The 26145-nt window shown below is 45.6% G+C and overlaps 1 protein-coding gene across 1 annotated transcript; it reads left to right on the top strand.

The window, feature by feature from the left end:
• Positions 1-1651: 1651 nt before the first annotated feature.
• Positions 1652-25462, top strand: LOC110494625 (membrane metallo-endopeptidase-like 1). Its single transcript, XM_036948232.2, has 24 exons — positions 1652-1967; positions 8769-9063; positions 9575-9619; positions 9983-10042; positions 10206-10367; positions 10539-10619; positions 10776-10871; positions 13393-13511; positions 13634-13699; positions 13800-13934; positions 14218-14307; positions 14834-14970; positions 15349-15442; positions 15751-15879; positions 16034-16132; positions 16728-16811; positions 16948-17051; positions 17162-17220; positions 19752-19871; positions 20010-20143; positions 20294-20359; positions 20501-20596; positions 24073-24149; positions 24231-25462. Exons 2-24 carry the CDS (start codon positions 8907-8909, stop codon positions 24328-24330), a joined length of 2310 nt encoding a protein of 769 aa, XP_036804127.1. The 5' UTR covers positions 1652-1967; positions 8769-8906; the 3' UTR covers positions 24331-25462.
• Positions 25463-26145: the final 683 nt, after the last annotated feature.

Here is a 26145-nt window from a genome sequence, read left to right as displayed (position 1 = left end):
GCACACGCTTTTGCCGAGCACTGGGAGCAGTCTCCACTTCATACACAGGTGGAGTACAGAGAGCATCCAGACAATCATCTAATCAGACAATCAGCCATATAAGGATTAACAAGAATGACAAGTCATGTCTGGTAAACAGCTTGCTATCCCTAAGACGACTATCAACATACAATAGAGTACATATCAACAAGCTGCGAGTTGGCTACTGAAAAACAAAGGTCACGACTCCCTGAACACTTGGTTTGAACCATTCAAATGTGTGGACGCAGCCAGACATTGTACCTGTACTGTTCTTCACCAGCTGTTGACGGTCCTCTCTATTAAGTTAGCAGTGACACACATGTCACTGTATTGTTTAACTGAGTTACCATATGTAATTATGAAGTTAGGAAATGGGGGCACTTACCCAGGGCATGAAAACAGGGGAATTTCAATATTTAAAAGCATCTCCTGGCCCCTACTTTCCCGCTGAACGTGAAATCAAGACTGTTCAGGAAATCTCAGCGAAAAGAGACCATCATATTTCAATAAATTCTTGAATGCATAGAGCACATCATCCTTCCGAGAGTTTCAGTTTAGCTATCAATGGTATTTATTCATGTAGCTATAGATGGTTCTGTCTCTTGGGGGTTGAATGATTTCTAAGTTATAGGAACAACATTCCCTCCAACTAAATGATTAGTTTAGCTCCAGAATTAGCTCCAGAATTATGAGCTAATTTGCAAAACTCGATTTCCCATGCTCAGGGCATAACAATAGAATATTTGACACAAGGACCCATTTCTAATGGAATGGAATACAAATATTGCTGTGAGATCTCATACATTTAGTAACTATAGCCCTCTGTCTGTTTCACACTCCCCAGCCATATGCACTATGTAGCCTATTTCTTTGAGTGCCACCTTGTGAATGAAGAAGGATGTTAGTGGGAGACACTGTGACCAGCTATCTCTCTAATATCAGTTCATTACTGTGGTTAATCAGCCTGATAATGAGCCTGGGCGCCACGCCATTTCAATCTGACACCAGGGCAGGGTTCATGTCTCAGCCAGCAGCAGCACCAGGCAGCAGCTAACTAACTTCCCCCAAGCAGTAGTGCCCTCCCTGGGGCTGGGGCTGGGGCTGGAGGGTAGAGCCATGAGAGGGGCAACATGGTTTTAACCTGCTCATTCCACCTGGGACACGAAAGAGACATTATATTACGTTCCCTACATTACATTCCCTATACTCCCTCTGCAGAATCCTGTAAGCCATGCTTTTCTCCAGTTGCTCTCCCAGGCAGCTTCCCGTCTCTCAGCATCCCTTTGTCCTTTTCACTGATTCACTCAGCAGCTGGGAACCTTCAATAGAAACCTCTGTGAGAAAATGAAACACTGAGGAGGAAACTGATGCCTACTGCGATCTTCCTATCCCCTCTTCTGCTTCTCGCTCTCCTTTACTCTCTCTCTCTCTCTCTCTGTCTGTCTGTCTGTCTGTCTGTCTGTCTGTCTGTCTGTCTGTTTGTCTCTCTCTCTCTTTCTCTCTCTCTCTCTCTCTCTCTCTCTCCCATTCTCTCTCTCTCTCTCTCTCCCATTCTCTCTCTCTCCCATTCTCTCTCTCTCTCTCTGTCCCCCTCCCAACAGTCTTCATCTCCTCATGATTTCTTATTATCACTCTCACTATCTCACTGGCAGCCTGCTACCATCTCTCCCTATACCCCTCCCCTCCCTCCATCTCTCACTCTTTCACCCCCCCCCCTCTCTATCTCTATCTCACTCACTCTCTCACTCTCTCACTCTGTCTCTCTCTCTCTCTCACACACACACACTCCCTGAGCTGCGAACTGGACCAGATAGTATCTCTCCAGTATCCAGTTCCACAGCCTCATTTCTCCACACACCAGCTCTGGGTGACAGCTCAGTAGGGGTGTCTGGGAAATACAGCCTGCTGTAAGGGACGTCTCAGGGAGTTCTACTGACCAGATACAGGTAAGGAGCACTGCCTCACAGGCACTCCCTCGCTACACACCTCTGAACACCTTGTACCAGGACAGGTTCATACACAGGTATACCTTCATAGCTGCTATAGCTTCAGCTTTTCATAGGATTTAAACTGGAGTCTCATTTGTAAGATCTTTGCTGGTCATTTAATTTAGATGACAAAATATATGTCTCATTTTGCTCCCAGTCAGAAAACACTTTTCTGTTCTATTTTGAATGAAAACTGTATCGTGTGTGTCGACTACCACATGGATTATTTCAACCATGAATTCTATGTTTGTGCATCCAACAAATACCTCCAACTCCACCTGAAATGTCATTTTAGCAAACTACTAGACAACAATTCAAAATAGTTGAAATATTACAATGTTATATTTTCTATGTAATTATACAGTTATAAACAAAGCAATATGTCTAGATGTGAGCATATTAGACTGTTCATACACTGTTCACACTGTTGACCTGACACACTGGCACAGAGTGGAGAGTTTAGAGAAGTAGCTACGGTACCAATCACCGAACATGTCATCCAAACTAATGAGAAAATATCTTTAGAAAAAGGAACATTTTAATCCATTACATTTTCCACCCGAAGGTTTCCTTTTGACACATACAGATCCACACCATAACACTGCATCATTGCTCTCATTCACTAAGTGAAACGCTGCGCATGGTGCTCAAGTCTCATGGCTCATGGCCTAAATAGAAGGACTCTTTTCTAGATGACTAAATCTAATCTATTCTTCAAGACGTATGAGGGTAATACCTATATCAACGGAATTGAATGCATACATGAGCACCACCATTAGTGAGAAAACTGATTTAGAAGAAGGTCCTTGATGACAATACAATCAAATCACTATTAGATATCAAATATGCAATATCTAAATATATAAAAAATATCAATTACTTATTATTATTGTTATTATTACCGAAACCTTGGTAGAGCATGGGTGGAGTAGGCATTGTGGTGCTGGAAAACCTTGGTAGAGCATGGGTGGAGTAGGCATTGTGGTGCTGGAAAACCTTGGTAGAGCATGGGTGGAGTAGGCATTGTGGTGCTGGAAAACCTTGGTAGAGCATGGGTGGAGTAGGCATTGTGGTGCTGGAAAACCTTGGTAGAGCATGGGTGGAGTAGGCATTGTGGTGCTGGAAAACCTTGGTAGAGCATGGGTGGAGTAGGCATTGTGGTGCTGGAAAACCTTGGTAGAGCATGGGTGGAGTAGGCATTGTGGTGCTCCTGTGAATTTCCTTTCTTTTTCGGCTTCAGACCAATGCAACAGAGACACGCAGCTCTGAAATAGAGACAGACAGCTTTTGCCAATCTATTAGAGATGGGCAGTGAAGACCTGCAGCTCCTCCAACATACAACAGTATGCCATCCTCCCCCTCCATCCTCCCCTCATCTAGCCCTCCATCCTCCCCTCCATCCTCCCCTCCTCTAGCCCTCCATCCTCCCCTCCATCCTCCCCTCCTCTAGCCCTCCACCCCTCCATCCTCCCCCTCCATCCTCCTCTCCTCTACCCCTCCATCCTCCATCTCCTACATCCTCCCCCTCCATCCTCCCTCCCCTGCATCCATCCTCTCCCTCCATCCTCCCCTCCTCTACCCCTCCATCCTCCCTCCCCTCCATCCTCTCCCTCCATCCTCCCCTCCATCCTCCCCTCCATCCTCCCTCCCCCTCCATCCTCCCTCCCCTCCATCCTCCCCCGCCTCCATCCTGTCCCTCCATCCTCCCGTCCTCTACCCCTCCATCTTCCCTCCCTCCCCTCCATCATCCCCTATCCATCCTCCATCTCCCCCCCTCCATCCTCCCCTCCTCCCTCCCCTCCATCCTCCCTCCTCTTCATCCTCCCCCTCCATCCTCCCCTCCTCCCTCCCCTCCATCCTCCCTCTTCTTCATCCTCCCCTCCATCCTCCCCTCCTCTACCCCTCCATCCTCCCTCCCCTCCATCCTCTCCCTCCATCCTCCCCTCCTCTACCCCTCCATCCTCCCTCCCCTCCATCCTCCCCGCCTCCATCCTGTCCCTCCATCCTCCCCTCCATCCTCCCTCCCCCTCCATCCTTCCTCCCCTCCATCCTCCCCCGCCTCCATCCTGTCCCTCCATCCTCCCGCCCTCTACCCCTCCATCTTCCCTCCCTCCCCTCCATCCTCCCCCATCCATCCTCCATCTTCCCCCCTCCATCCTCCCCTCCTCCCTCCCCTCCATCCTCCCTCCTCTTCATCCTCCCCCTCCATCCTCCCCCTCCTCTTTCCCCCCAGTCATCCATCACAGCAGTGCCAGACATGTGCCCATGAGTATTCATCAAGAGGAGTTACTGGGGCACAGAGACATGAACCTCTTATTTACAGCCCTGCCTCCTGTCACTCCTAATAGAAGTCATCTAGAGAAAGTATGCAACAGGCTGGTATTGGAGGAGGCTTGTATGGGAGGAGAATGGTATGGGAGGAGGCTTGTAAGGGAGTAGGCTGGTATTGGAGGAGGCTGGTATTGGAGGAGGCTTGTATAAGAGGAGGCTGGTATTGGAGGAGACTGGTATTGGAGGAGGCGTGTATGGGAGGAGAATGGTATGGGAGGAGACCGGTATTGGAGGAGGCTGGTGTGGGAGGAGGCCGATGTGGGAGGAGGCGGTATGGGAGGAGATGGTATTGGAGGAGGCTGGTATGGGAGGAGGCTGGTATTGGAGGAGGCTGGCATTGGAGGATGCTGGTATGGGAGGATTCTGGTATGGGTGGAGGCTGGTATGGGAGGAGGCTGGTATGGGTGGAGGCTGGTATGGGAGGAAACTGATATGGGAGGAGGCTGGTATAGGAGGAGACTGGTATTGGAGGAGAATGGTATGGGAAGAAGCTGGTATGGGAGGAGGCTGGTATTGGAGGAGGCTGGTATGGGAAGAAGATGGTATGGGAGGAGGCTGGTATTGGAGGAGGCTGTTATAAGAGGAGGCTGGTATTGGAGGAGGCTGGTATTGGAGGAAGCTGGTATTGGAGGAGGCTGGTATTGGAGGAAGCTGGTATAGGAGGAGGCTGGTATTGGAGGAGGCTGGTATGGGTGGAGGCTGGTATTGGAGGAGACTGGTATAGGAGCAGGCTGGTATAGGAGCAGGCTGGTATTGGAGGAGGCTGGTATTGGAGGAGGCTGGTATTGGAGGAGGCTGGTATAGGAGGAGGCTGGTATTGGAGGAGGCTGGTATAGGAGGAGGCTGGTATTGGAGGAGGCTGGAATAGGAGGAGGCTGGTATAGGAGGAGGCTGGTATTGGAGGAGGCTGTTATTGGAGGACTCTGGTATGGGAGGAGGCTGCTATTGGAGGAGTCTGGTATAGGAGGAGACTGGTATTGGAGGAGGCTGGTATTGGAGGAGGCTGGTATGGGAGGAGGCTGGTATTGGAGGAGGCTGGTATAGGAGGAGGCTGGTATTGGAGGACTCTGGTATGGGAGGAGGCTGCTATTGGAGGAGTCTGGTATAGGAGGAGGCTGGTATAGGAGGAGGCTGGTATTGAAGGAGGCTGGTATTGGAGGAGGCTGGTATTGGAGGAGTCTGGTATAGGAGGAGGCTGGTATTGAAGGAGGCTGTTATTGGAGGAGTCTGGTATGGGAGGAGTCTGGTATTGGAGGAGTCTGGTATAGGAGGAGGCTGGTATTGGAGGAAGCTGGTATTGGAGGAGGCTGGTATAGGTGGAGGCTGGTATAGGAGGAGGCTGTATAGGAGGAGGCTGGTATAGAAGGAGTCTGGTATGGGAGGAGTCTGGTATAGGAGGAGGCTGGTATAGGAGGAGGCTGGTATGGGAGGAGTCTGGTATGGGAGGAGGCTGGTATAGGAGGAGTCTGGTATAGGAGGAGGCTTGTATTGGAGGAGGCTGGTATAGGAGGAGGCTGGTATTGGAGGAGGCTGGTATAGGAGGAGGCTGGTATTGGAGGAGGCTGGTATAGGAGGAGGCTGGTATTGGAGGAGGCTGTTATTGGAGGACTCTGGTATGGGAGGAGGCTGCTATTGGAGGAGTCTGGTATAGGAGGAGGCTGGTATAGGAGGAGGCTGGTATTGGAGGAGGCTGGTATTGGGGGAGGCTGGTATTGGAGGAGTCTGGTATAGGAGGAGGCTGGTATTGGAGGAGGCTGTTATTGGAGGAGTCTGGTATGGGAGGAGTCTGGTATGGGAGGAGTCTGGTATAGGAGGAGTCTGGTATAGGAGGAGGCTGGTATTGGAGGAGTCTGGTATAGGAGGAGGCTGGTATAGGAGGAGGCTGGTATTGGAGGAGTCTGGTATTGGAGGAGTCTGGTATAGGAGGAGGCTGGTATAGGAGGAGGCTGGTATTGGAGGAGTCTGGTATGGGAGGAGGCTGGTATGGGAGGAGGCTGATATTGGAGGAGGCTGGTAAGGGAGGAGTCTGGTATAGGAGGAGGCTGGTATTGGAGGAGTCTGGTATGGGAGGAGGCTGGTATGGGAGGAGGCTGGTATTGGAGGAGTCTGGTATAGGAGGAGGCTGGTATAGGAGGAGGCCTGTATGGGAGGAGGCTGTTATTGGAGGAGTCTGGTATGGGAGGAGGCTGGTATGGGAGGAGGCTGGTATTGGAGGAGTCTGGTATAGGAGGAGGCTGGTATAGGAGGAAGCTGGTATAGGAGGAGTCTGGTATAGGAGGAGTCTGGTATTGGAGGAGTCTGGCATAGGAGGAGGCTGGTATAGGAGGAGTCTGGTATAGGAGGAGGCTGGTATAGGAGGAGGCTGGTATAGGAGGAGTCTGGTATAGGAGGAGGCTGGTATAGAAGGAGTCTGGTATGGGAGGAGTCTGGTATAGGAGGAGGCTGGTATGGGAGGAGTCTGGTATGGGAGGAGGCTGGTATAGGAGGAGTCTGGTATAGGAGGAGGCTGGTATTGGAGGAGGCTGGTATAGGAGGAGGCTGGTATTGGAGGAGGCTGGTATAGGAGGAAGCTGGTATTGGAGGAGGCTGGTATAGGAGGAGGCTGGTATTGGAGGAGGCTGTTATTGGAGGACTCTGGTATGGGAGGAGGCTGCTATTGGAGGAGTCTGGTATAGGAGGAGGCTGGTATAGGAGGAGGCTGGTATTGGAGGAGGCTGGTATTGGAGGAGGCTGGTATTGGAGGAGTCTGGTATAGGAGGAGGCTGGTATTGGAGGAGGCTGTTATAAGAGGAGTCTGGTATAGGAGGAGGCTGGTATTGGAGGAGTCTGGTATTGGAGGAGGCTGGTATAGGAGGAGGCTGGTATTGGAGGAGGCTGGTATAGGAGGAGGCTGGTATAGGAGGAGGCTGGTATAGGAGTAGTCTGGTATAGTAGGAGGCTGGTATAGGAGGAGGCTGGTATTGGAGGAGTCTGGTATAGGAGGAGGCTGGTATTGGAGGAGTCTGGTATAGGAGGAGGCTGGTATTGGAGAAGTCTGGTATAGGAGGAGGCTTGTATGGGAGGAGGCTGGTATTGGAGGAGTCTGGTATAGGAGGAGGCTGGTATGGGAGGAGGCTGGTATTGGAGGAGTCTAGTATAGGAGGAGGCTGGTATAGGAGGAAGCTGGTATAGGAGGAGTCTGGTATACTAGGAGTCTGGTATTGGAGGAGTCTGGCATTGGAGGAGGCTGGTATAGGAGGAGTCTGGTATAGGAGCAGGCTGGTATAGGAGGAGGCTGGTATAGGAGGAGTCTGGTATGGGAGGAGGCTTGTATAGGAGTAGTCTGGTATAGGAGGGTCTGGTATAGGAGGAGGCTGGTATAGGAGGAGGCTGGTATAGAAGGAGTCTGGTATGGGAGGAGTCTGGTATAGGAGGAGGCTGGTATGGGAGGAGTCTGGTATGGGAGGAGGCTGGTATAGGAGGAGTCTGGTATAGGAGGAGGCTGGTATAGGAGGAGGCTGGTATAGGAGGAGGCTGGTATAGAAGGAGTCTGGTATGGGAGGAGTCTGGTATAGGAGGAGGCTGGTATGGGAGGAGTCTGGTATGGGAGGAGGCTGGTATAGGAGGAGTCTGGTATAGGAGGAGGCTGGTATAGGAGTTGGCTGGTATAGGAGGAGGCTGGTATAGGATGAGTCTGGTATAGGAGGAGGCTGGTATAGGAGGAGGCTGGTATAGGAGGAGGCTGGTATAGGAGGAGTCTGGTATAGGAGGAGGCTGGTATAGGAGGAGGCTGGTATAGGAGGAGGCTGGTATATTAGGAACAGGTGCCGATAAGTGAATATATGCAAAGTGATGCCGAAAGGTATTAGTAATTGAGGGTTTGTTCCCCAGAAATGCTCATTTGCAATATTGTGTTCAAATGAAACATTGCGATGATGAGGAAATATTGCTCTGGAAGCATGTTGTAGAGAAGTGTACAGCCAACTGTAGAATTATAAAGGGCCACATTACACCTATTCAGTTAGGTCTATAATTTTTTAAAATCTAAATGCACAAATTCATAATTCCATTAAAAATGCTGTAAGAAACCGACTTTATATCTAACATAGGCCTAAAAGGACCACTTGCAAGGCTAAAAATGTCTCAAGTCTAATTTAACAAATCTTACTCTATGTCCCAACCTCGTAATTTTCAGAAAATAGCGAAGTACCCCACCCGAGATCACAATTTGTCATGCAGTGTCAGCTAAGGCTGGTTCAATACCACATCACAGCAGCAGTCAAGGGAACACCATGTATTTGACACGTAAAATAATTTCATTGCAATGTTGCGCAGTAATGGAACTGTGGAAGTGTGTGATTGATTAGACTATTAGCATAGAAAGGAGACACTTTCATATGGAGAAGAGATAAGTCAAAGGTTCAACTATGTTTTTCTCACTCGCTCTAGGTCACTTGAGCGACTGGCGTTGCACTGCATCAGTTTACACAGCCCACTCACACGCAGGGACGCACCGCACGCTCTCTGGCTGTACCCCGTTCCTGTCACTCTCCACACTACTTTTCCAGAGAGCCCGGAGAGCTGAGAATGGGCAAATCCGAAAGCCAAATGGACATCATGGAAAAATCTACCAAACCAGGGAAGCGTCGTTGGACTGTTGCAGAGATTGGGCTGTCTGTGCTGTTGTTGCTGGTCAGCTGTGCCCTAGCTGGACTGATAGTCCTCTACACATCGGCTCTGAGAGGTAGGCTCAACCCAGTTACAATAAAAATAGAGTTTGACCTCCACTAATTACACTCACCTCACTGGAAATGACTGAAGAAATACCATAGCATGTGTGATGTTTCAGGTGTTTATGTTATAATTTGTATTGTTTGAAAGCACATTCAAGCAGTAGGTTATTAAAATAGGAGAGTAACAGAAAACGTTATCAGCATCTTTTGACAGCTATTCCAGAGTGTTTTGTGAAATCTATTGAGGCATAAATAGGCAACCAATTTTCAGAATACAATTATTCAACGAGTTCTAGCCTACTGTACTAGCAGTGGAGGCTGCTGAGGGGAGGACGGCTCATAATAATGGCTGGAACAGAGCAAATGGAATGGCACTGTATTTGATAATATTCCACCTATTCCGCTCCAGCCATTACCAAGAGCCCGTCCTCCCCAATTAAGGTGCCACCAGCTTCATGTGTGTACTAGGTACAGTACCTGCTCTGAACAAGTGTTTTTAGTGTCTTTTCATCTCCAATGCAGAGCGGTCCAATAGACCTGGTGTGTCAAGGAGCTCAGTCACTGAGGGTGAGTCTTGACACAGTTGAAATACTGTATGTGTTTATATGTTATAGGATACGGTACGATGTAAACTGGACAGAGAATGATCCCCTTTTAATTCCCTCTGCTGCCTCATCAGCAGTGTCGGACAAAAGCGAGGAGAACAGAGTCATTGCTGACACAGCCATTTCAGAGACCAGACAGACAGACAGACAGACAGACAGACAGACAGACAGACAGACAGACAGACAGACAGACAGACAGACAGACAGACAGACAGTATCAAGCAAGGATTTGCCAGAGAAATCTAAAATCCCTTGATGCTGCTGCTAATAAATTCCTACTCTCTGCCAGGAATGACAATAGTATTTATTTTTTGGATGTTTTCAGGGCAGAAGTATCGTTCTGGCCCCAGCAATGTTTGCACAACTCCTGAGTGCGTCACATCAGGTGAGCAGTTCCGTCTGCATATGGGGTTGTCCGTCCTCCAAAAACAAAACTCATCACTCAATTTATATCAACATAACAGATAACTGCATCATAATTATTCCCTTTCCTTCTATGTTATTCACATTCTCCCCTATCCGTCCTCCGCTGACTTTACCCTCCACAGCCGCTCGTCTCTTGCAGAACATGGATGCGACGGTGGAGCCGTGTCAGAACTTCTACCAATATGCTTGTGGGGGCTGGCTGGAGCGTCATGTCATCCCAGAGACCAGCTCCCGTCACAGTGTCTTCGACATCCTCAGAGACAGGCTGGAGATTGTGCTCAAAGGTCAGACAGCGACATGTTTCCATGGGAACCTCAGGGTCAGCCATTGTGCGGGAAAAGAGACCTATGCTCAGATACGGTGTTTTTTACAGGATCAAATCTATTTTCTGTGTTAGATCACATCACTAGACAGAATGAGGTACATTTTTGTTTCTGTTGGTCGTCTCCTCACAGGAGTTTTTGAGACTGAGAGTGATCAGGACCGTGACGCCTTCAAGAAGGCCAAAACTCTCTACAGCTCCTGCATGAATGAGAGTGAGTAGGGCTCCTCTCAACCAAACTCCAAACTAACATTATTACACAGACGTTTGGTCTCGGAATCAGCTGCATACTCTGTAACATTCATTAACAGTACTGTATGTAAGATTGACTGACAGTGTGTTGCTAATAGTGTCGTGTTGTCTTCTGTAGCTCTGATAGAGCAGCGCGACTCCCAGCCACTCATGCTTCTCATTGACAGCATAGGAGACTGGCCGGCTGCCTCAGAGGACTGGAACAGCACTACTGGTACTGATACACACACAGTGTTGTATAACTTACCATGTGGGGAAACACAATTCAGTCCCATTCAAAATCCTATTTTCTCTGACCTCTAACCCTAAACCTAACCCTAATTCTAACCATTACCTTCACCCAAAACCTAACCCTAACCGTAACCCCAAAACCTAACCTTAACCCTAACCCTAAACCTAACCCTAGCTCCTAACCCTAGCTCCTAAATGTAATTCTAACCCTAACACTAATTCTAACCTTAACCCTAAACGCCCTAGAAATAGCATTTGACTTTGTGGCGACTAACAAAAACTCCCCAGTTGGTCCAATATTTGTTAGTTTACTATTGTTGTGGGGACTTCTGGTCCCACGTCCACCAACTGAAATGATGAGTGATATGATTGTGAGTGACATGTGACATGGTCATCCAGGCGGGCCCCCCTGGCTCTACTGAAGGGCAGTCAGGTGTAGTGACGGGGGGGTGGATGTGTTGAGTGGGCAGCTTCCCAATCAGGACTGTGACTGATTCTTAAAATAGACCGCTTTTCTCTGCCCTAAACCAGACTGCCGCCAGTGTAATTAAATGTAGGTTCTCAAACAGAATTTACAACGTGGAAGTGCATCTGGTGCATCTGCACAGACAGATTTATGACTGCACTGTAAATTGTGTGGCAGTGGCCATCTAAACTTGGCTGTGTGAGAGGTAGTCAGTCTAATCTCTGCCAACCAGATGTTGAATGTTAGATTTAATGTACACAATCAGTCAAAAGTTTGGACACACCTACTCATTTAAGGGGTTTTCTTTATTTTTATTGTTTTTTTTTACATTGTAGAATAATATTGAAGACATCAAAACTATGAAATAACACATATGGAATCATGTAGTAACCAAAAAAGTGTTAAACAAATCAAAATATATTTTATATTTAAGATTCTTCAAAAAAGCCACCCTTTTGCCTTGATGACAGCTTTGCACACTCTTGGAATTCTCTCAACCAGCTTCATGAGGTAATCACCTGGAATGCATTTCAATTAACAGGTGTGCCTTGTTAAAAGTTCATTTGTGGAATGTCTTTCCTTCTTAATGCATTTCAGCCAATCAGTTGTGTTGCAATAAGGTAGGGGTGGTATACAGAACATAGCCCTAATATGGACCAAGTCCATATTATGGCAAGAGCAGCTCAAATAAGCAAAGAGAAACAACAGTCCATCATTACTTTAAGACATGAAGGTCAGTCAATGTGGAACATTTCAAGAACTTTGAAAGTTTCTTCAAGTGCAGTCGCAAAATCCATCAAGTGCTATGATGAAACTGGCTCTCATGAGGACCGCCACAGGAATGGAAGACCCAGAGTTACCTTGGCTGCAGAGGATACGTTCATTCGAGTTAACTGCACCTCAGATTGCAGCCAAATAAATGCTTCACAGAGTTCAACTAACAGACACATCTCAACATCAACTGTTCAGAGGAGACTGCATAAATCAGGCCTTCATGGTCGAATTACTACTTTAGTAGTAGCAAAGAAACTACTACTAAAAGGACACCAATAATAAGAAGAGACTTGCTTGGGCCAAGAAACACGAGCAATGGACATTAGACCGGTGGAAATCTATCCTTTGGTCTGATGAGTCCAAATGTGAGATTTTTGGTTCCAACTGCCCTGTCTTTGTGAGATGCGGAGTAGGTGAATGGAGGATCTCCGCATGTGCGGTTCCCACCGTGAAGCATGGAGGAGGAGGTGTGATGGTGTGGGGGTGCTTTTCTGGTGACACTGTCTGTGGTGGAATTCAAGGTAAACTTACCCAGCATGGCTAGCACATCAGTCTGCAGCGACACGCCATCCCATCTGGTTTTCACTTAGTCCCACAATAATTAGTTTTTCAACAGGACAATGATCCACACATCTCCAGGCAGTGTAAGGGCTATTTGACCAAGAAGGAGAGTGATGGAGTGCTGCATCAGATGACCTGACTGCCACAATCATCTGACCTCAACCCAATTGAGATGGTTTGGGATGAGTTGGACTGCAGAGTGAAGGAAAAGCTGCCAACAAGGGCTCAGCATATGAGGGAACTCCTTCAAGACTGTTGGAAAAGCATTCCAGGTGAAGCTGGTTTTAGAGAATACACAGAGTGTGCAAAGCTGTCATCAAGACAAAGGGTGGCTACTTTGAAGAATCTCAAATATAAAATATATTTTGATTTGTTTAACACTTTTTTGTTTACTAAATGCTTCCATTTGTGTTATTTCATAGTTTTGATGTATTCACTATTATTCTACAATGTAGAAAATAGTAAAAAATAAAGAAAAACCCTTGAATGAGTAGGTGTTCTAAAACCTTTGACCGGTAGTGTATTTGGATTTGTTTAACACTATTTTGGTTACTACATGATTCCATAGGTGTTATTTCATAGTTTTGATGTATTCACTGTTATTCTATAATGTAGAAATTGAAACTCCCTTGAATGAGTAGCTGTATTCAAACTTTTGACTGGTACTGTATTTATGTTTAATTGTTTAATTGTTTTATCCCAGAGGAGGCCTGGAGCCTGGAGGACACTCTAGCCACCCTCATCTCTCGTTACCACAAGAAGGTCCTGCTGGATATGTATGTGTGGACTGATGACCGCGACTCCCGGCGCCACATCATCTACGTAAGGACAGTGTTTGAATACGCAATGTTCCAATAGTTCAGTGCTTGTGTTTTTTTTAATTAAATCTTCTCCCATTCTGATTGGGTGGTAAGAAAACTTACAAGTCTGTTTTTATTTTACAGATTGACCAGCCAGGACTAGGAATGCCATCCAGAGAGTATTACTTCAATGATGGAAACTACAAAAGGGTACTTTCATAAACAGTATTGTGTATTAATGTATTGTTAATGTCATTGCACTGGAAAAGACAAGGTCATCTTTGTATGTATGTGTCATGTGGCTCTTTAGGTTCGAGAGGCCTACCTGCAGTTCATGGTTTCCATGGTGAGGATTGCCCGGGAAGACAGGAACTTGACCCAGGAAGATGATCGTGTGGTCGAGGAGATGGTGCAAGTGCTGGAGCTGGAAACAGATATTGCAAATGTGAGTGCCGGCCTGTCACAACAGGAACCGGAACTGTGACAAAAGTTAAAAAGAGACAAGAACACAAATGAGGTGGATTTATCCCCTCTTATTAAATTAATTAGTCTTCAACAAGAAACATCTAATAGAGTCGGATGAAATCAACTAAACTGTACTACATGTCATCTTCATGTTAAAAACTTGAATCGATCAACATTATGGCTAATTACAGTGTTTGTCACCTTACATTTCAATGCATCAGACATGACTGTAGGCCTATGCTTTCTGTCTTGTCATGTCAAAGGCCACATCCCCTGCTGAGGAGCGGCAGGATGTCACGATTCTCTACAAAAAGATGACCCTGACTGAGCTGCAGGAGTCCTTCAATCTCAACGTAAGTGCTTCAACTCTAGTGATCTCCAGTGGATAAACCTAAATCTAATGGCATTGTCTATATAAAGTAGACAATGTTTTATACTATATATATATATATATTGTAGCGAATTCGGGGGGTAGCCACGACTGGGACTCGAGCCCTGGTCCAGCGACTGTCAAGCCAACACCTTAACCGTTACGTTAAGAGGTCCAAACCCCTTGATGATCTTGTTGGTTTACGTTTGAGTCAGTTACAATACCCCCTTCTGTCGGGAGAGCGTGTTCCCACGCTTCTCTATACCAAGTCCCTCACATGTACACGCCATTCCGATGGCCTCACAGGCACCATCCTACTTCTGACACCAATGTAGTACATTTGGGGGTTGCCTCGGGTCCAGCGACTGTCAACCCAACACCTTAGCCATTACGTCAGAGCTTCTTGACGAGGTCGCTAGTTGTTAGGTTAAGATCGCTACAAAATGCACTTGTAGATTGCAGAGCAAGCCTCAGACTAATATTACTAACAAAAATGCTATTTCTCCCAGGGTTTTAACTGGACAAGGTTTGTGCGTGGTGTGTTGTCCAGCGTGGCTGTGAAGGTACAGCTGGAAGAGGAGGTGGTGGTCTATAGCTCCCCTTACCTGGATAAGATGAACAAAGTGCTCTCCAAACACACTGTCAGGTCAGAGCTGATGATGTGTAGTTAAAATTTGCCTCTATCTATATTTTATCTACTGTGATTTATCATGTGAGTCATGCAGAACGGTACACTCTTAGAACAAAAAGGTGTTATCTAGAACCTAAAACAAAATGGTTATTCGGCTTCAGGCAGAACTCTGTTGGGTTCCATGTAAAACCCTTTCCCCAGAGGGTTCTAAAAAGAAACCAAAAGGGTTCTACCTGGAACCAAAAATGGTTATCTTATGGGGACAGCCGAAGAACCCTTTTGGAAACCTTTTTAGATTTGTGGTTGCATCACCTAGCGCTGTGTGTCACATACAGTAAATCCATTGGTTGAGTGATTGAGGGACATTATTGGGTGAAATGTCTCCTCCTCCAGAACCATGCAGAACTACCTCACCTGGCAGGTTGTCATGGAGAGAGTCAGCAGCCTTAGTCGACGCTTCAAAGATGCCAGGGCACACTATAGAAAGGTGAGACAGAGATATGAGCACATCTAGGAGCACCCTGAGGGCTCCATTCAATCCATATCGTGGAAATAAATTCAGCATTACATTGTGATTGAAATTCAAAGGCAATGTTCCCGCGATAGCGAAGAATGCGTTCACGGTAAACGCTGCATGCATATGTCGGCTCAATTGGAAATTACCTTAAAATGTATATTGCGCAATCTGTAACACTTCAACGATACAGATTTAATGAGCCCTTAGAAACAGACACATTGAAAAGCTCATTCATGTATAAACGTGTGGGAACTTTGACGGTCTGTCTGTGTGGTCAGGCCCTGTATGGGACGACAGTAGAGGAGGCGCGGTGGAGAGACTGTGTGCGTTACGTCCAGGGCAGCATGGAGAACGCAGTGGGGGCTCTGTATGTGCGAGAGACCTTTGCTGGCGAGAGTAAACGCATGGTGAGTCACTCCTGTAGACAGGATGCAGACAAAACAGGAAAATCTGCTCCGGCTTCTATAATCACTGTCACTACAGCAGTTTAGTCTGCACTTTGTGTGTGTGTTTGTGTTTGCTTTCCCTGTAAATTAATATATTATCTCTTTGTGTGGGCAGGTTAGTGACCTCATCAGTAAGATCCAGGAAGCGTACGTGGAGACGCTAGAGGAGTTGAGCTGGATGGATGACCAGTCTAAGGAAAAAGCAAGAGAGAAGGTACAAACATACAATGTACAGCTAGCTGCAAAATAATAGAAACAAATTCATAACGTGTCTTAATAGGGTGTTGGGCCACCACCAGCTTCAAAGCACCTTGGCATCGGTTCTACAAGGGTCCGGAACTCTATTGGAGGGATGCGACACCATTCTTCCATGAGAAATTCCATAATTTGATAGTGGTGGAAAACACTCTCAGGCGCCGCTCCAGAATCTCCCATAAGTGTTCAATTGGGTTGAGATCTGGTGACTGAGACAGCCATGTCATATGGTTTACATTGTTTTCATGCTCATCAAACCATTGTGTCCACTTGTGCCTTGTGGATGGGGACATTATCATCCTATAGGGGCATGGCCATGGTAGCCAAAATAATGGCCTGCACAGCATTTTTATACATGACTCTAAGCATGATATTAATTGCTTAATTAACTCTGAAACCACACCTGTGTGGAAGCACCTGCTTTCAATATACTTTGTATCCCTCATTTACTCTAGTGTTTCCATTATTTTGGCAGTTACCTGTACATCATCAGTGTTTTGAATATGTAAAATAAATAACTTACCAGCTGACTGTTCTATTGCTCTATGTTACAGGCCATGGCCATTAAGGAGCATATTGGCTATCCTGACCACATTCTGGAAGAGAGCAATCTGAAGCTTGACCAGGAGTATGCCCATGTATGTCTGTGAGACCTGCCCACACATTAGCCCCTTTGGGCCTCAAAGGATTATGATAAATCCTCCTTTTCAGAGTGAAATGGATGTACAAATTGTCGACTAGATTTTTTTCTGATGAACTGGTCTCTGTCTGCAGTTGAACTTTAGCGAGGAGAACTACTTTGAGAACATCCTTGAGAACCTGCAGGCTGAAGCACACAAGAGTTTGAAGAAGCTGAGAGAGCCGGTCAACCCAGACATGTAAGATACATCCATTTAGCCTCACATAGACACACGTAAACATAAACACATGTACACATTCCACATTCCCTCTTAAATGGTGAGATCTATATTCTAGTGTTTTTTTCTAGGTGGATCATTGGTGCTGCTGTGGTCAATGCTTTCTACTCACCAAACAGAAACCAGATAGGTAAGATGACAACAGCCAACACACTGGCTGCATCTTTCGTCATCCATCTAAAGTTATCTATCGCCGGCCAATCCTGACTTAAGGATATCCCTTACTCCCTTACATACAGGCCAATCCTGACTTAAGGATATCCCTTACTCCCTTACATACAGGCCAATCCTGACTTAAGGATATCCCTTACTCCCTGAGTACATACAGGCCAATCCTGACTTAAGGATATCCCTTACATACCTATAATTGTGACTACAGTATTTGTTTCTATACTAGCAAAGGATTTATTTCTTACAAGTTCTTGAATGATTGAAAAATAGTCAACTCCTGATTTAAGAAATGATGTGAATGCATGCAGCTAACTGGAGCAAATAAAACAGTCAACTCCTGATTTAAGAAATGATGTGAATGCATGCAGCTAACTGGAGCAAATAAAACAGTCAACTCCTGATTTAAGAAATGATGTGAATGCATGCAGCTAACTGGAGCAAATAAAACAGTCAACTCCTGATTTAAGAAATGATGTGAATGCATGCAGCTAACTGGAGCAAATAAAACAGTCAACTCCTGATTTAAGAAATGATGTGAATGCATGCAGCTAACTGGAGCAAATAAAACAGTCAACTCCTGATTTAAGAAATGATGTGAATGCATGCAGCTTGCAGCTAACTGGAGCAAATAAAAGGGATATATTTTGAATAGGGACTCGTTTGCATTTGGTTGTAATAATATTACGTTACATACAGAACATTAAACATTACATTGAACATTTCTTCCCCTGAACCATAGTGAAATATTACACAACTCTTCAAGCCATTCCTTTGGGTCTATTTGTAGTCTTACTGAAAGCTGACAGACAGACCACCTGGTGACTATTATGGTTTGGCTCTGATGTGAGTGCTATGCTGTGTGAAGTTTCACCTTTTAATGTCACATGCAGAAGTACAGTGAAATGCCTTTCTTGAAAGCTTCAAACCCAATAATACAGTAATCAATATCAATATACAACTAAAAATAACACAAGGTTATAAACACACAATAAATGAAACATTTAAAATATGAAGAAAAAAAGTAAGAAGTCAGTTCCAATCCCATAGACATGTAAGGTGACTAGGCATCAGGATATGAGGTTTAGAGAAGCAGCAGTGTAAATGGTGACTGTATGTGAGTGCGTGTGTGTAGAGTTTATATGTGTGCATTGGAATGTCAGTTTGAGTGAGTGTGTAGAGTCCTGTGAGCGTGCATAGACACAGTGCAAAAATAGTCTCAAAGCTATTATGTTAGCTATTTAACAGTCTTATGAGCCCATATGTATGAGTCTTTTCTGTAGGTATGTGAGCCTTCTCTGCAGGTATGAGCCCTCTCTGTAGGTATGAGCCCTCTCTCTAGGTATGAGCCTTCTCTGTAGGTATGAGCCCTCTTTTGTAGGTATGAGCCCTCTCTGTATGTGAGCCCTCTCTGTAGGTATGAGCCCTCTCTGTATGTGAGCCCTCTCTGTATGTGAGCCCTCTCTGTATGTGAGCCCTCTCTGATAGTGAGCCCTCTCTGTATGTGAGCCCTCTCTGTATGTGAGCCCTCTCTGAATGTGAGCCCTCTCTGATAGTGAGCCCTCTCTGTATGTGAGCCCTCTCTGTATGTGAGCCCTCTCTGTATGTGAGCCCTCTCTGTATGTGAGCCCTCTCTGTATGTGAGCCCTCTCTGTATGTGAGCCCTCTCTGAATGTGAGCCCTCTCTGATAGTGAGCCCTCTCTGTATGTGAGCCCTCTCTGTATGTGAGCCCTCTCTGATAGTGAGCCCTCTCTGTATGTGAGCCCTCTCTGTATGTGAGCCCTCTCTGATAGTGAGCACCTCTCTGATAGTGAGACCTCTCTGATAGTGAGCCCTCTCTGTATGTGAGCCCTCTCTGTATGTGAGCCCTCTCTGATAGTGAGCACCTCTCTGTATGTGAGCCCTCTCTGTATGTGAGCCCTCTCTGTATGTGAGCCCTCTCTGTATGTGAGCACCTCTCTGTATGTGAGCCCTCTCTGTATGTGAGCCCTCTCTGTATGTGAGCCCTCTCTGTATGTGAGCCCTCTCTGTATGTGAGCCCTCTCTGTATGTGAGCCCTCTCTGTATATGAGCACCTCTCTGTATGTGAGCCCTCTCTGTATGTGAGCCCTCTCTGTATGTGAGCCCTCTCTGTATGTGAGCACCTCTCTGCCGTGTGCACCGGTGTTCTGTCTCACTGCCACTTTAACCTCATTGTGAGAATAATGACTGGCAGTAATGCTTTCCGCTGTTGATAGAATGGATCTAGTTTCAGGCTCCAGTGCACACAGGCTTTGTGGCTAAAAGAGATGGGGTTGGGGCGCAAGCCACAATGAATTCCACTCAGACAATGCCGCAAACACATGGACTGGTAATGTGAAGTGGTGATTAGTCAGATATGAAGCTGAAATTCTGTTTAATTGGCTTGCTCCTAAGGTTGCAAAATGATAGACTCTCTTTGTTCATTTGGCCTGATCTGTTCTCTGTCCATTTCTCTCTGTTCTTTATCCTAGTATTCCCTGCAGGTATCCTGCAGCCTCCTTTCTTCAGTAAGCAGCAGCTCCAGGCCCTGAACTTTGGAGGAATAGGAATGGTCATTGGACATGAGATCACCCATGGGTTTGATGACAATGGTGAGGCAGTCCTCATATCACTGTCCATGTTTGTGTCCAATGTGTTGCACAGTCATGATTAGTATAGAGTATTAATTAATAGGAACATTTAAATGAGACTGCATCACAATTGATTCCACGTTTTATCTTTAAAAACAGGCCGTAATTTTGATAAGGATGGTAACATGCTTAACTGGTGGAGTAATTATTCTGCTGAGCACTTCAAGGACCAATCACAATGCATGGTGCAACAATATGGCAACTTCAACTGGAAACTCGCAGGCGGACAAAATGTGAGTTTCCCATTGTAGCAGAAGGATAGGAAAATCAAACATTTAGTTATGTGTACTGACTAATACTTCATTTTAGCTTCACTAGAAAAGATTATTGACGATGAAGGATTTTTTGTGAGTGTGTTAATGACTGTCTCTGCGTGACCCCAGGTCAGTGGAATTAGCACTTTGGGGGAGAACATCGCTGACAACGGAGGAGTTCGGCAAGCCTATAAGGTGTGACACCCTCACAAAACCCATTCAACCCCCACAACACAATGAAAACACAATGAACCACTCTCTAACACAAATGGATTTCTGATTAAATAGTATGTAATTATATTTGACATTTCAATGTTTTTGTGTGTTTGTGGTCAGGCCTACATGAAGTGGATGGAGAGAGAAGGTGAAGAGCATCGTTTACCTGGTCTGGACATGGACCACAAACAACTTTTCTTTCTTAACTTTGCACAAGTGAGTAAACACCACTTTAAAGTGATACTTCGGGATTTTGGCAATGAGTCCCTTTATCTACTTTCCCTTGTGGATACCATTTTTATGTATCTGTGTCCAGTAAGAAGGAAGTTAGAGGTATTTTGGGAGCCAATGCTTACTAGTGTTAGCACAATGACTGGAGGTCTATGGGTATCTACTAGCATAGAAATTGCAACCACTTGTTCCTCTGGCTCTGGGGAAGTAGATAAAGGGCCTCATTGACAAAATCCCAAAGCATCCCTTTAATAAATTTAGTTGTCTGGAGTAGACCACTGTTTCTCAACCTTTATTGCATCAGGGACCTAAAACCTACACGACATGTAAGTCGGACAACTGCTCGTCGTGGACAACTGCTCGTCGTGGACAACTGCTCGTCGTGGACAACTGCTCGTCGTGGACAACTGCTCGTCGTGGACAACTGCTCGTCGAACATCTCATTCAAAACTCATGGGCATTAATATGGAGTTGATCCCCCATTTGCTGCAATAACAGCCTCCACTCTTCTGGGAAGGCTTTCCACTAGATGTTGGAACATTGCTGCGGGACTTTCAGCCACAAGAGCATTAGGGAGGTCGGGCACTGATGTTGGGCGATTAGGCCTGACTCGCAGTCAGCGATCCACAAAGTTGGATGCACAGAATCGTCTAGAATGTAATTGTATGCTGTAGCGTTAAGATTTCCCTTCACTGGAACTAAAGGGCCTAGCCCAAACCATAAAAAACAGCCCCAGATCATTATTCCTCCTCCACCAAACTTTACATTTAGCATTATGCATTGGGGCAGGTAACGTTCTCCTAGCATCCGCCAAACCCAGATTTGTCCGTCGGACTGCCAGATGATGAAGCGTGATTCAACACTCGAGAGACCATATTTCTACTGCTCCAGAGTCCAATGGCAGTGAGCTTTACACCACTGACGCTGACATTGGCATAGTGATCTTAGGCTTGTGTGCGGCTGCTCAGCCATGGAAACCCATTTCATGAAGCTCCCGACGAACAGATCTTGTGCTGACGTTATTTCAAGAGGCAGTTTGGAACTCGGTGAGTGTTGCAACCGAGGACAGAAGATTTTCATCGGTCCTGTTCTGTGATCTTGTGTGGCCTATCACTTTGCGACTGAGCCGTTGTTGCTCCTAGATGTTTCCACTTCACAATAACAGCACTTACAGTTGACCGGGGCAGCTCTGGCAGAGCAGAAATTTGACGGTGCCACGTTCAAAGTCACTGAGCTCTTCAGTAAGGCCATTCAAGTCAAATCAAATCAAATGTATTTATATAGCTCTTCGTACATCAGCTGATATCTCAAAGTGCTGTACAGAAACCCAGCCTAAAACCCCAAACAGCAAGCAATGCAGGTGTAGAAGCACGGTGGCTAGGAAAACTCCCTACAAAGGCCAAAACCTAGGATCAACCTAGAGAGGAACCAGGCTATGAGGGGTGGCCAGTCCTCTTCTGGCTGTGCCGGGTGGAGATTATAACAGAACATGGCCAAGATGTTCAAATGTTCATAAATGACCAGCATGGTCAAATAATAATAATCACAGGCAGAACAGTTGAAACTGGAGCAGCAGCACGGCCAGGTGGACTGGGGACAGCAAGGAGTCATCATGCCAGGGCATTGTCCTAGGGCTCAGGTCCTCCGAGAAAGAGAAAGAAAGAGAGAATTAGAGAGAGCATACTTAAATTCACACAGGACACCGGATAAGACAGGAGAAGTATTCCAGATATAACAAACTGACCCTAGCCCCCCGACACAAACTACTGCAGCATAAATACTGGAGGCTGAGACAGGAGGGGTCAGGAGACACTGTGGCCTCATCCGATGATACCCCCGGACAGGGCCGAACAGGAAGGATATAACCCCACCCACTTTGCCAAAGCACAGCCCCCACACCACTAGAGGGATATCTTCAACCACCAACTTACCATCCTGAGACGAGGCCGAGTATAGCCCACAAAGATCTCCGCCACGGCACAACCCGGGGGGGGCGTCAACCCAGACAGGAAGATCACATCAGTGACTCAACCCACTCAAGTGACACACCCCTCCTAGGGACAGCATGAAAGAGCACCAGTAATCCAGTGACTCAGCCCTTGAAATAGGGTTAGAGGCAGAGAATCCCAGTGGAAAGAGGGGAACCGGCCAGGCAGAGACAGCAAGGGCGGTTCGTTGCTCCAGAGCCTTTCCGTTCACCTTCACACTCCTGGGCCAGACTACACTCAATCATATGACCCACTGAAGAGATGAGTCTTCAGTAAAGACTTAAAGGTTGAGACCGAGTTTGCGTCTCTCACATGGGTAGGCAGACCATTCCATAAAAATTGAGCTCTATAGGAGAAAGCCCTGCCTCCAGCTGTTTGCCTAGGGACAATTAGGAGGCCTGCGTCTTGTGACCGTAGCGTACGTGTAGGTATGTACGGCAGGACCAAATCAGAGAGATAGGTAGGAGCAAGCCCATGTAATGCTTTGTAGGTTTGAAATCAGCCCTTGCCTTGACAGGAAGCCAGTGTAGGGAGGCTAGCACTGGAGTAATATGATCAAATCTTTTGGTTCTAGTCAGGATTCTAGCAGCCGTATTTAGCACTAACTGAAGTTTATTTAGTGCTTTATCCGGGTAGCCGGAAAGTAGAGCATTGCAGGAGTCAAACCTAGAAGTAACAAAAGCATGGATACATTTTTCTGCATCATTTTTGGACAGAAAGTTTCTGATTTTTGCAATGTTACATAGATGGAAAAAAGCTGGACTATTCTACTGCCAATGGTTTCCTATGGAGATTTCATGTCTGTGTGCTTGATTTTATACAACTGTCAGCAACAGGTGTGTCTGAAATAGCCAAATCCCCTAATTTGAAGGGGTGTCCACATAGTTTTGTGTGTATATATAGTGTATATTACCACCCTTCCTCCACTGCTGTTCACGGACCATTGAGAAACGCTGGTCTAGAGACCACTGACAGCAAAAGCCCCAAAACTGTATATTTTCCTAAATACTTGGGTTTCAAGTAATAAACAGTTGGACCAAGGGGTTTAAAACTACTCCAGATCATTATATCAAGCTACCTACCTAGGGGTCCAGAATATTTTGCCAAAATAAAGACCACTGCGGTACTGTGCCAGGGAAAACAAGGCCAGAACAAAGCCAGACTAGTGTTTGACAGTCTTCATCCAAAACCAGGTCAAAGCTAAAGTCAAGCATAATCCCTGCTGGGATTATTCAGTTGGGCTGTCGAACAGCGCCTTGGGAAAAAGACTTGGTACCCCTTAAGGTGTTCTCTCTGTCATGTCATGTTCCTCGTCATTTTATGGTTTACATTCAGTCCCAAAATTTCTTCACTTGTAAAATACGAACAGGTGTAGTTCAGAAAATAAATGTGTTATGGGCACAGTAATACTGTATCTGCTGTTATTGTGTCAAAATTGAATTCATGAATTAGTGATACATCTTCCTCCTCCAGGTATGGTGTGGTGCCTATCGGCCTGAATATGCCAGCCAGTCCATCAAAACGGACTCCCACAGTCCCCTAGAATACAGGTAACGACCAACTGTAGCGTTTGGCTATTCCAACCTATTTTCTGTCATTAATCTGTTAACACTCTTTATCTTCTCTCACAGGGTGCTCGGCTCCCTACAGAATTTTGGAGCATTCTCAGACGCATTCCAGTGCAAACCGGGTACTCCCATGAACCCTGAGATAAAATGTCGGGTGTGGTAGCCAGTTTCTGCCTTCTTCTACTCTTGTTAATTATTTCTTGACTCGGGCAACTGAACAAAAGAACATGCTTAACCTTCACAGAGGCATCCTGCCTTAGAGTATGTCTGATAGATTTACATGGCAGAAGATAATAGATATTTACACAAGTGTTTTAACAGTGTGTAAATGCAGAATACAGTTTATATATGGACTGGATAACTGACCAAACTACACCCTAGTATCACCACTTGAAGCAGATTAAAACTACGATTAGACAGCAAAAACACTTGCAAGGAGTGTGTGCTTATATGGCTACTCAGCTTGAAGATGTTGTCTGTGGGTGAACAGTTTTACTTGTGGTTTTGTTGTATACACTCTCAGGAAAAAAGATTCTGGGTAGAACCAAAAAAGGTTTCTATAATTGCTTAATTTATGGCACCCCTAAAGGTTCTATATAGAGCCAGTTCAGTTCTTCACTGAACCTAAATTTGATCCATATAGGGTTCTAAATTTTAGTTCAGTGAATAAGAATAAGGGTGCCATATATGAAGCAAGCAGAGAACCCTTATTGGTTCTATCCAGAACCTTTTTCTCTAAGAGTGTACTTGTATCAATCTGAAGCTCCACTGTGGGTGGTCAGTTGATACATGAATAGTCGGGGAAATGTAGGAAATTCCTAAGATTTTGTAGAATAGGTTTCAGCCGAGCTGGCTTTAAATGCTTTAACTGACTTTTTGAAGAATTTCCTAAACAACTCTTTCTGCTTTTTGTCAAGTCATGCGGGTGGCAAATCCACAGCGCTTTGAAGCCCACATATTTAGTGGCTTAAATCTATGTGCGCCGAGTATCTTCAGGCACCGTGTTGCCTTGTACGATCCTGTCTGATATGAAACATTTGTTTTTCAAGACATTTTTCCACGAAGCAAGAGGTAAAGTGAATAATAACACACTGGTTGAATCTACGTTTTTCCCACGATGAAATTACGTGGAACCAACGTGGAATAGACGTTGAATTGATGTCTGTGCCCAGTGGGAAGTTTCTACGAAATGAATAAAGGCTCTGTGAGAAAATGTAGAGCAGCAGTGAACTAGAGCTGGCTTGGCTACGTCACTCTTTGAAATAAAGCAATTTACCTGAAGACAGACTGTTAAACATTTGCAGCTTTAATCTTATATGAACATTTAGAAAATCTAAAAAGGATGGCTTAAATTTTTAGCTAAAACATACACTACCGTTCAAAAGTTTGGAGTCACTTAGAAATGTCCTCGTTTTTGAAAGAAAATCTAATTTTTTGTCCATTAAAAAAACAATAAATTGATCAGAAATACAGTGTATACATTGTTAATGTTGTAAATGACTATTGTAGCTGGAAACAGCTGATTTAAAAAAATATATACTTTCTTCTGAAACTCGTCAGTCTATTCTTGTTCTGAGAAATGAAGGCTATTCCATTCGAGAAATTGCCAAGAAACTGAAGATCTCGTACAACGCTGTGTTCTACTCCCATCACAGAACAGCGCAAACTGTCTTTAACTAGAATAGAAGGAGGAGTGGGAGGCCCCAGTGCACAACTGAGCAAGAGGACAAGTACATTAGAGTGTCTAGTTTGAGAAACAGACGCCTCACAAGTCCTCAACTGGCAGCTTAATGAAATAGTACCCCACACGTCTCAAAGTCGACACTGAAGAGGACTCCGGGATGCTCAGTTCTTCTGTCCAGTGTCTGTGTTCTTTTGCCCTTCTTAATGTTTTATTGGCAAGTCTGATATAAGGCTTTTTCTTTGGAACTCTGCCTAGAAGGCCAGCATCTCAGAGTCGCCTCTTCACTGTTGACTT

Source organism: Oncorhynchus mykiss, chromosome 17 (genome assembly GCF_057628025.1).
Source record: "Oncorhynchus mykiss isolate SJ-2025 chromosome 17, ASM5762802v1, whole genome shotgun sequence".
NCBI classification, from domain to species: domain Eukaryota; kingdom Metazoa; phylum Chordata; class Actinopteri; order Salmoniformes; family Salmonidae; genus Oncorhynchus; species Oncorhynchus mykiss.
Note: the sequence above shows the minus strand (reverse complement) of the source record. Positions and strands in the feature narration are given on the sequence as shown.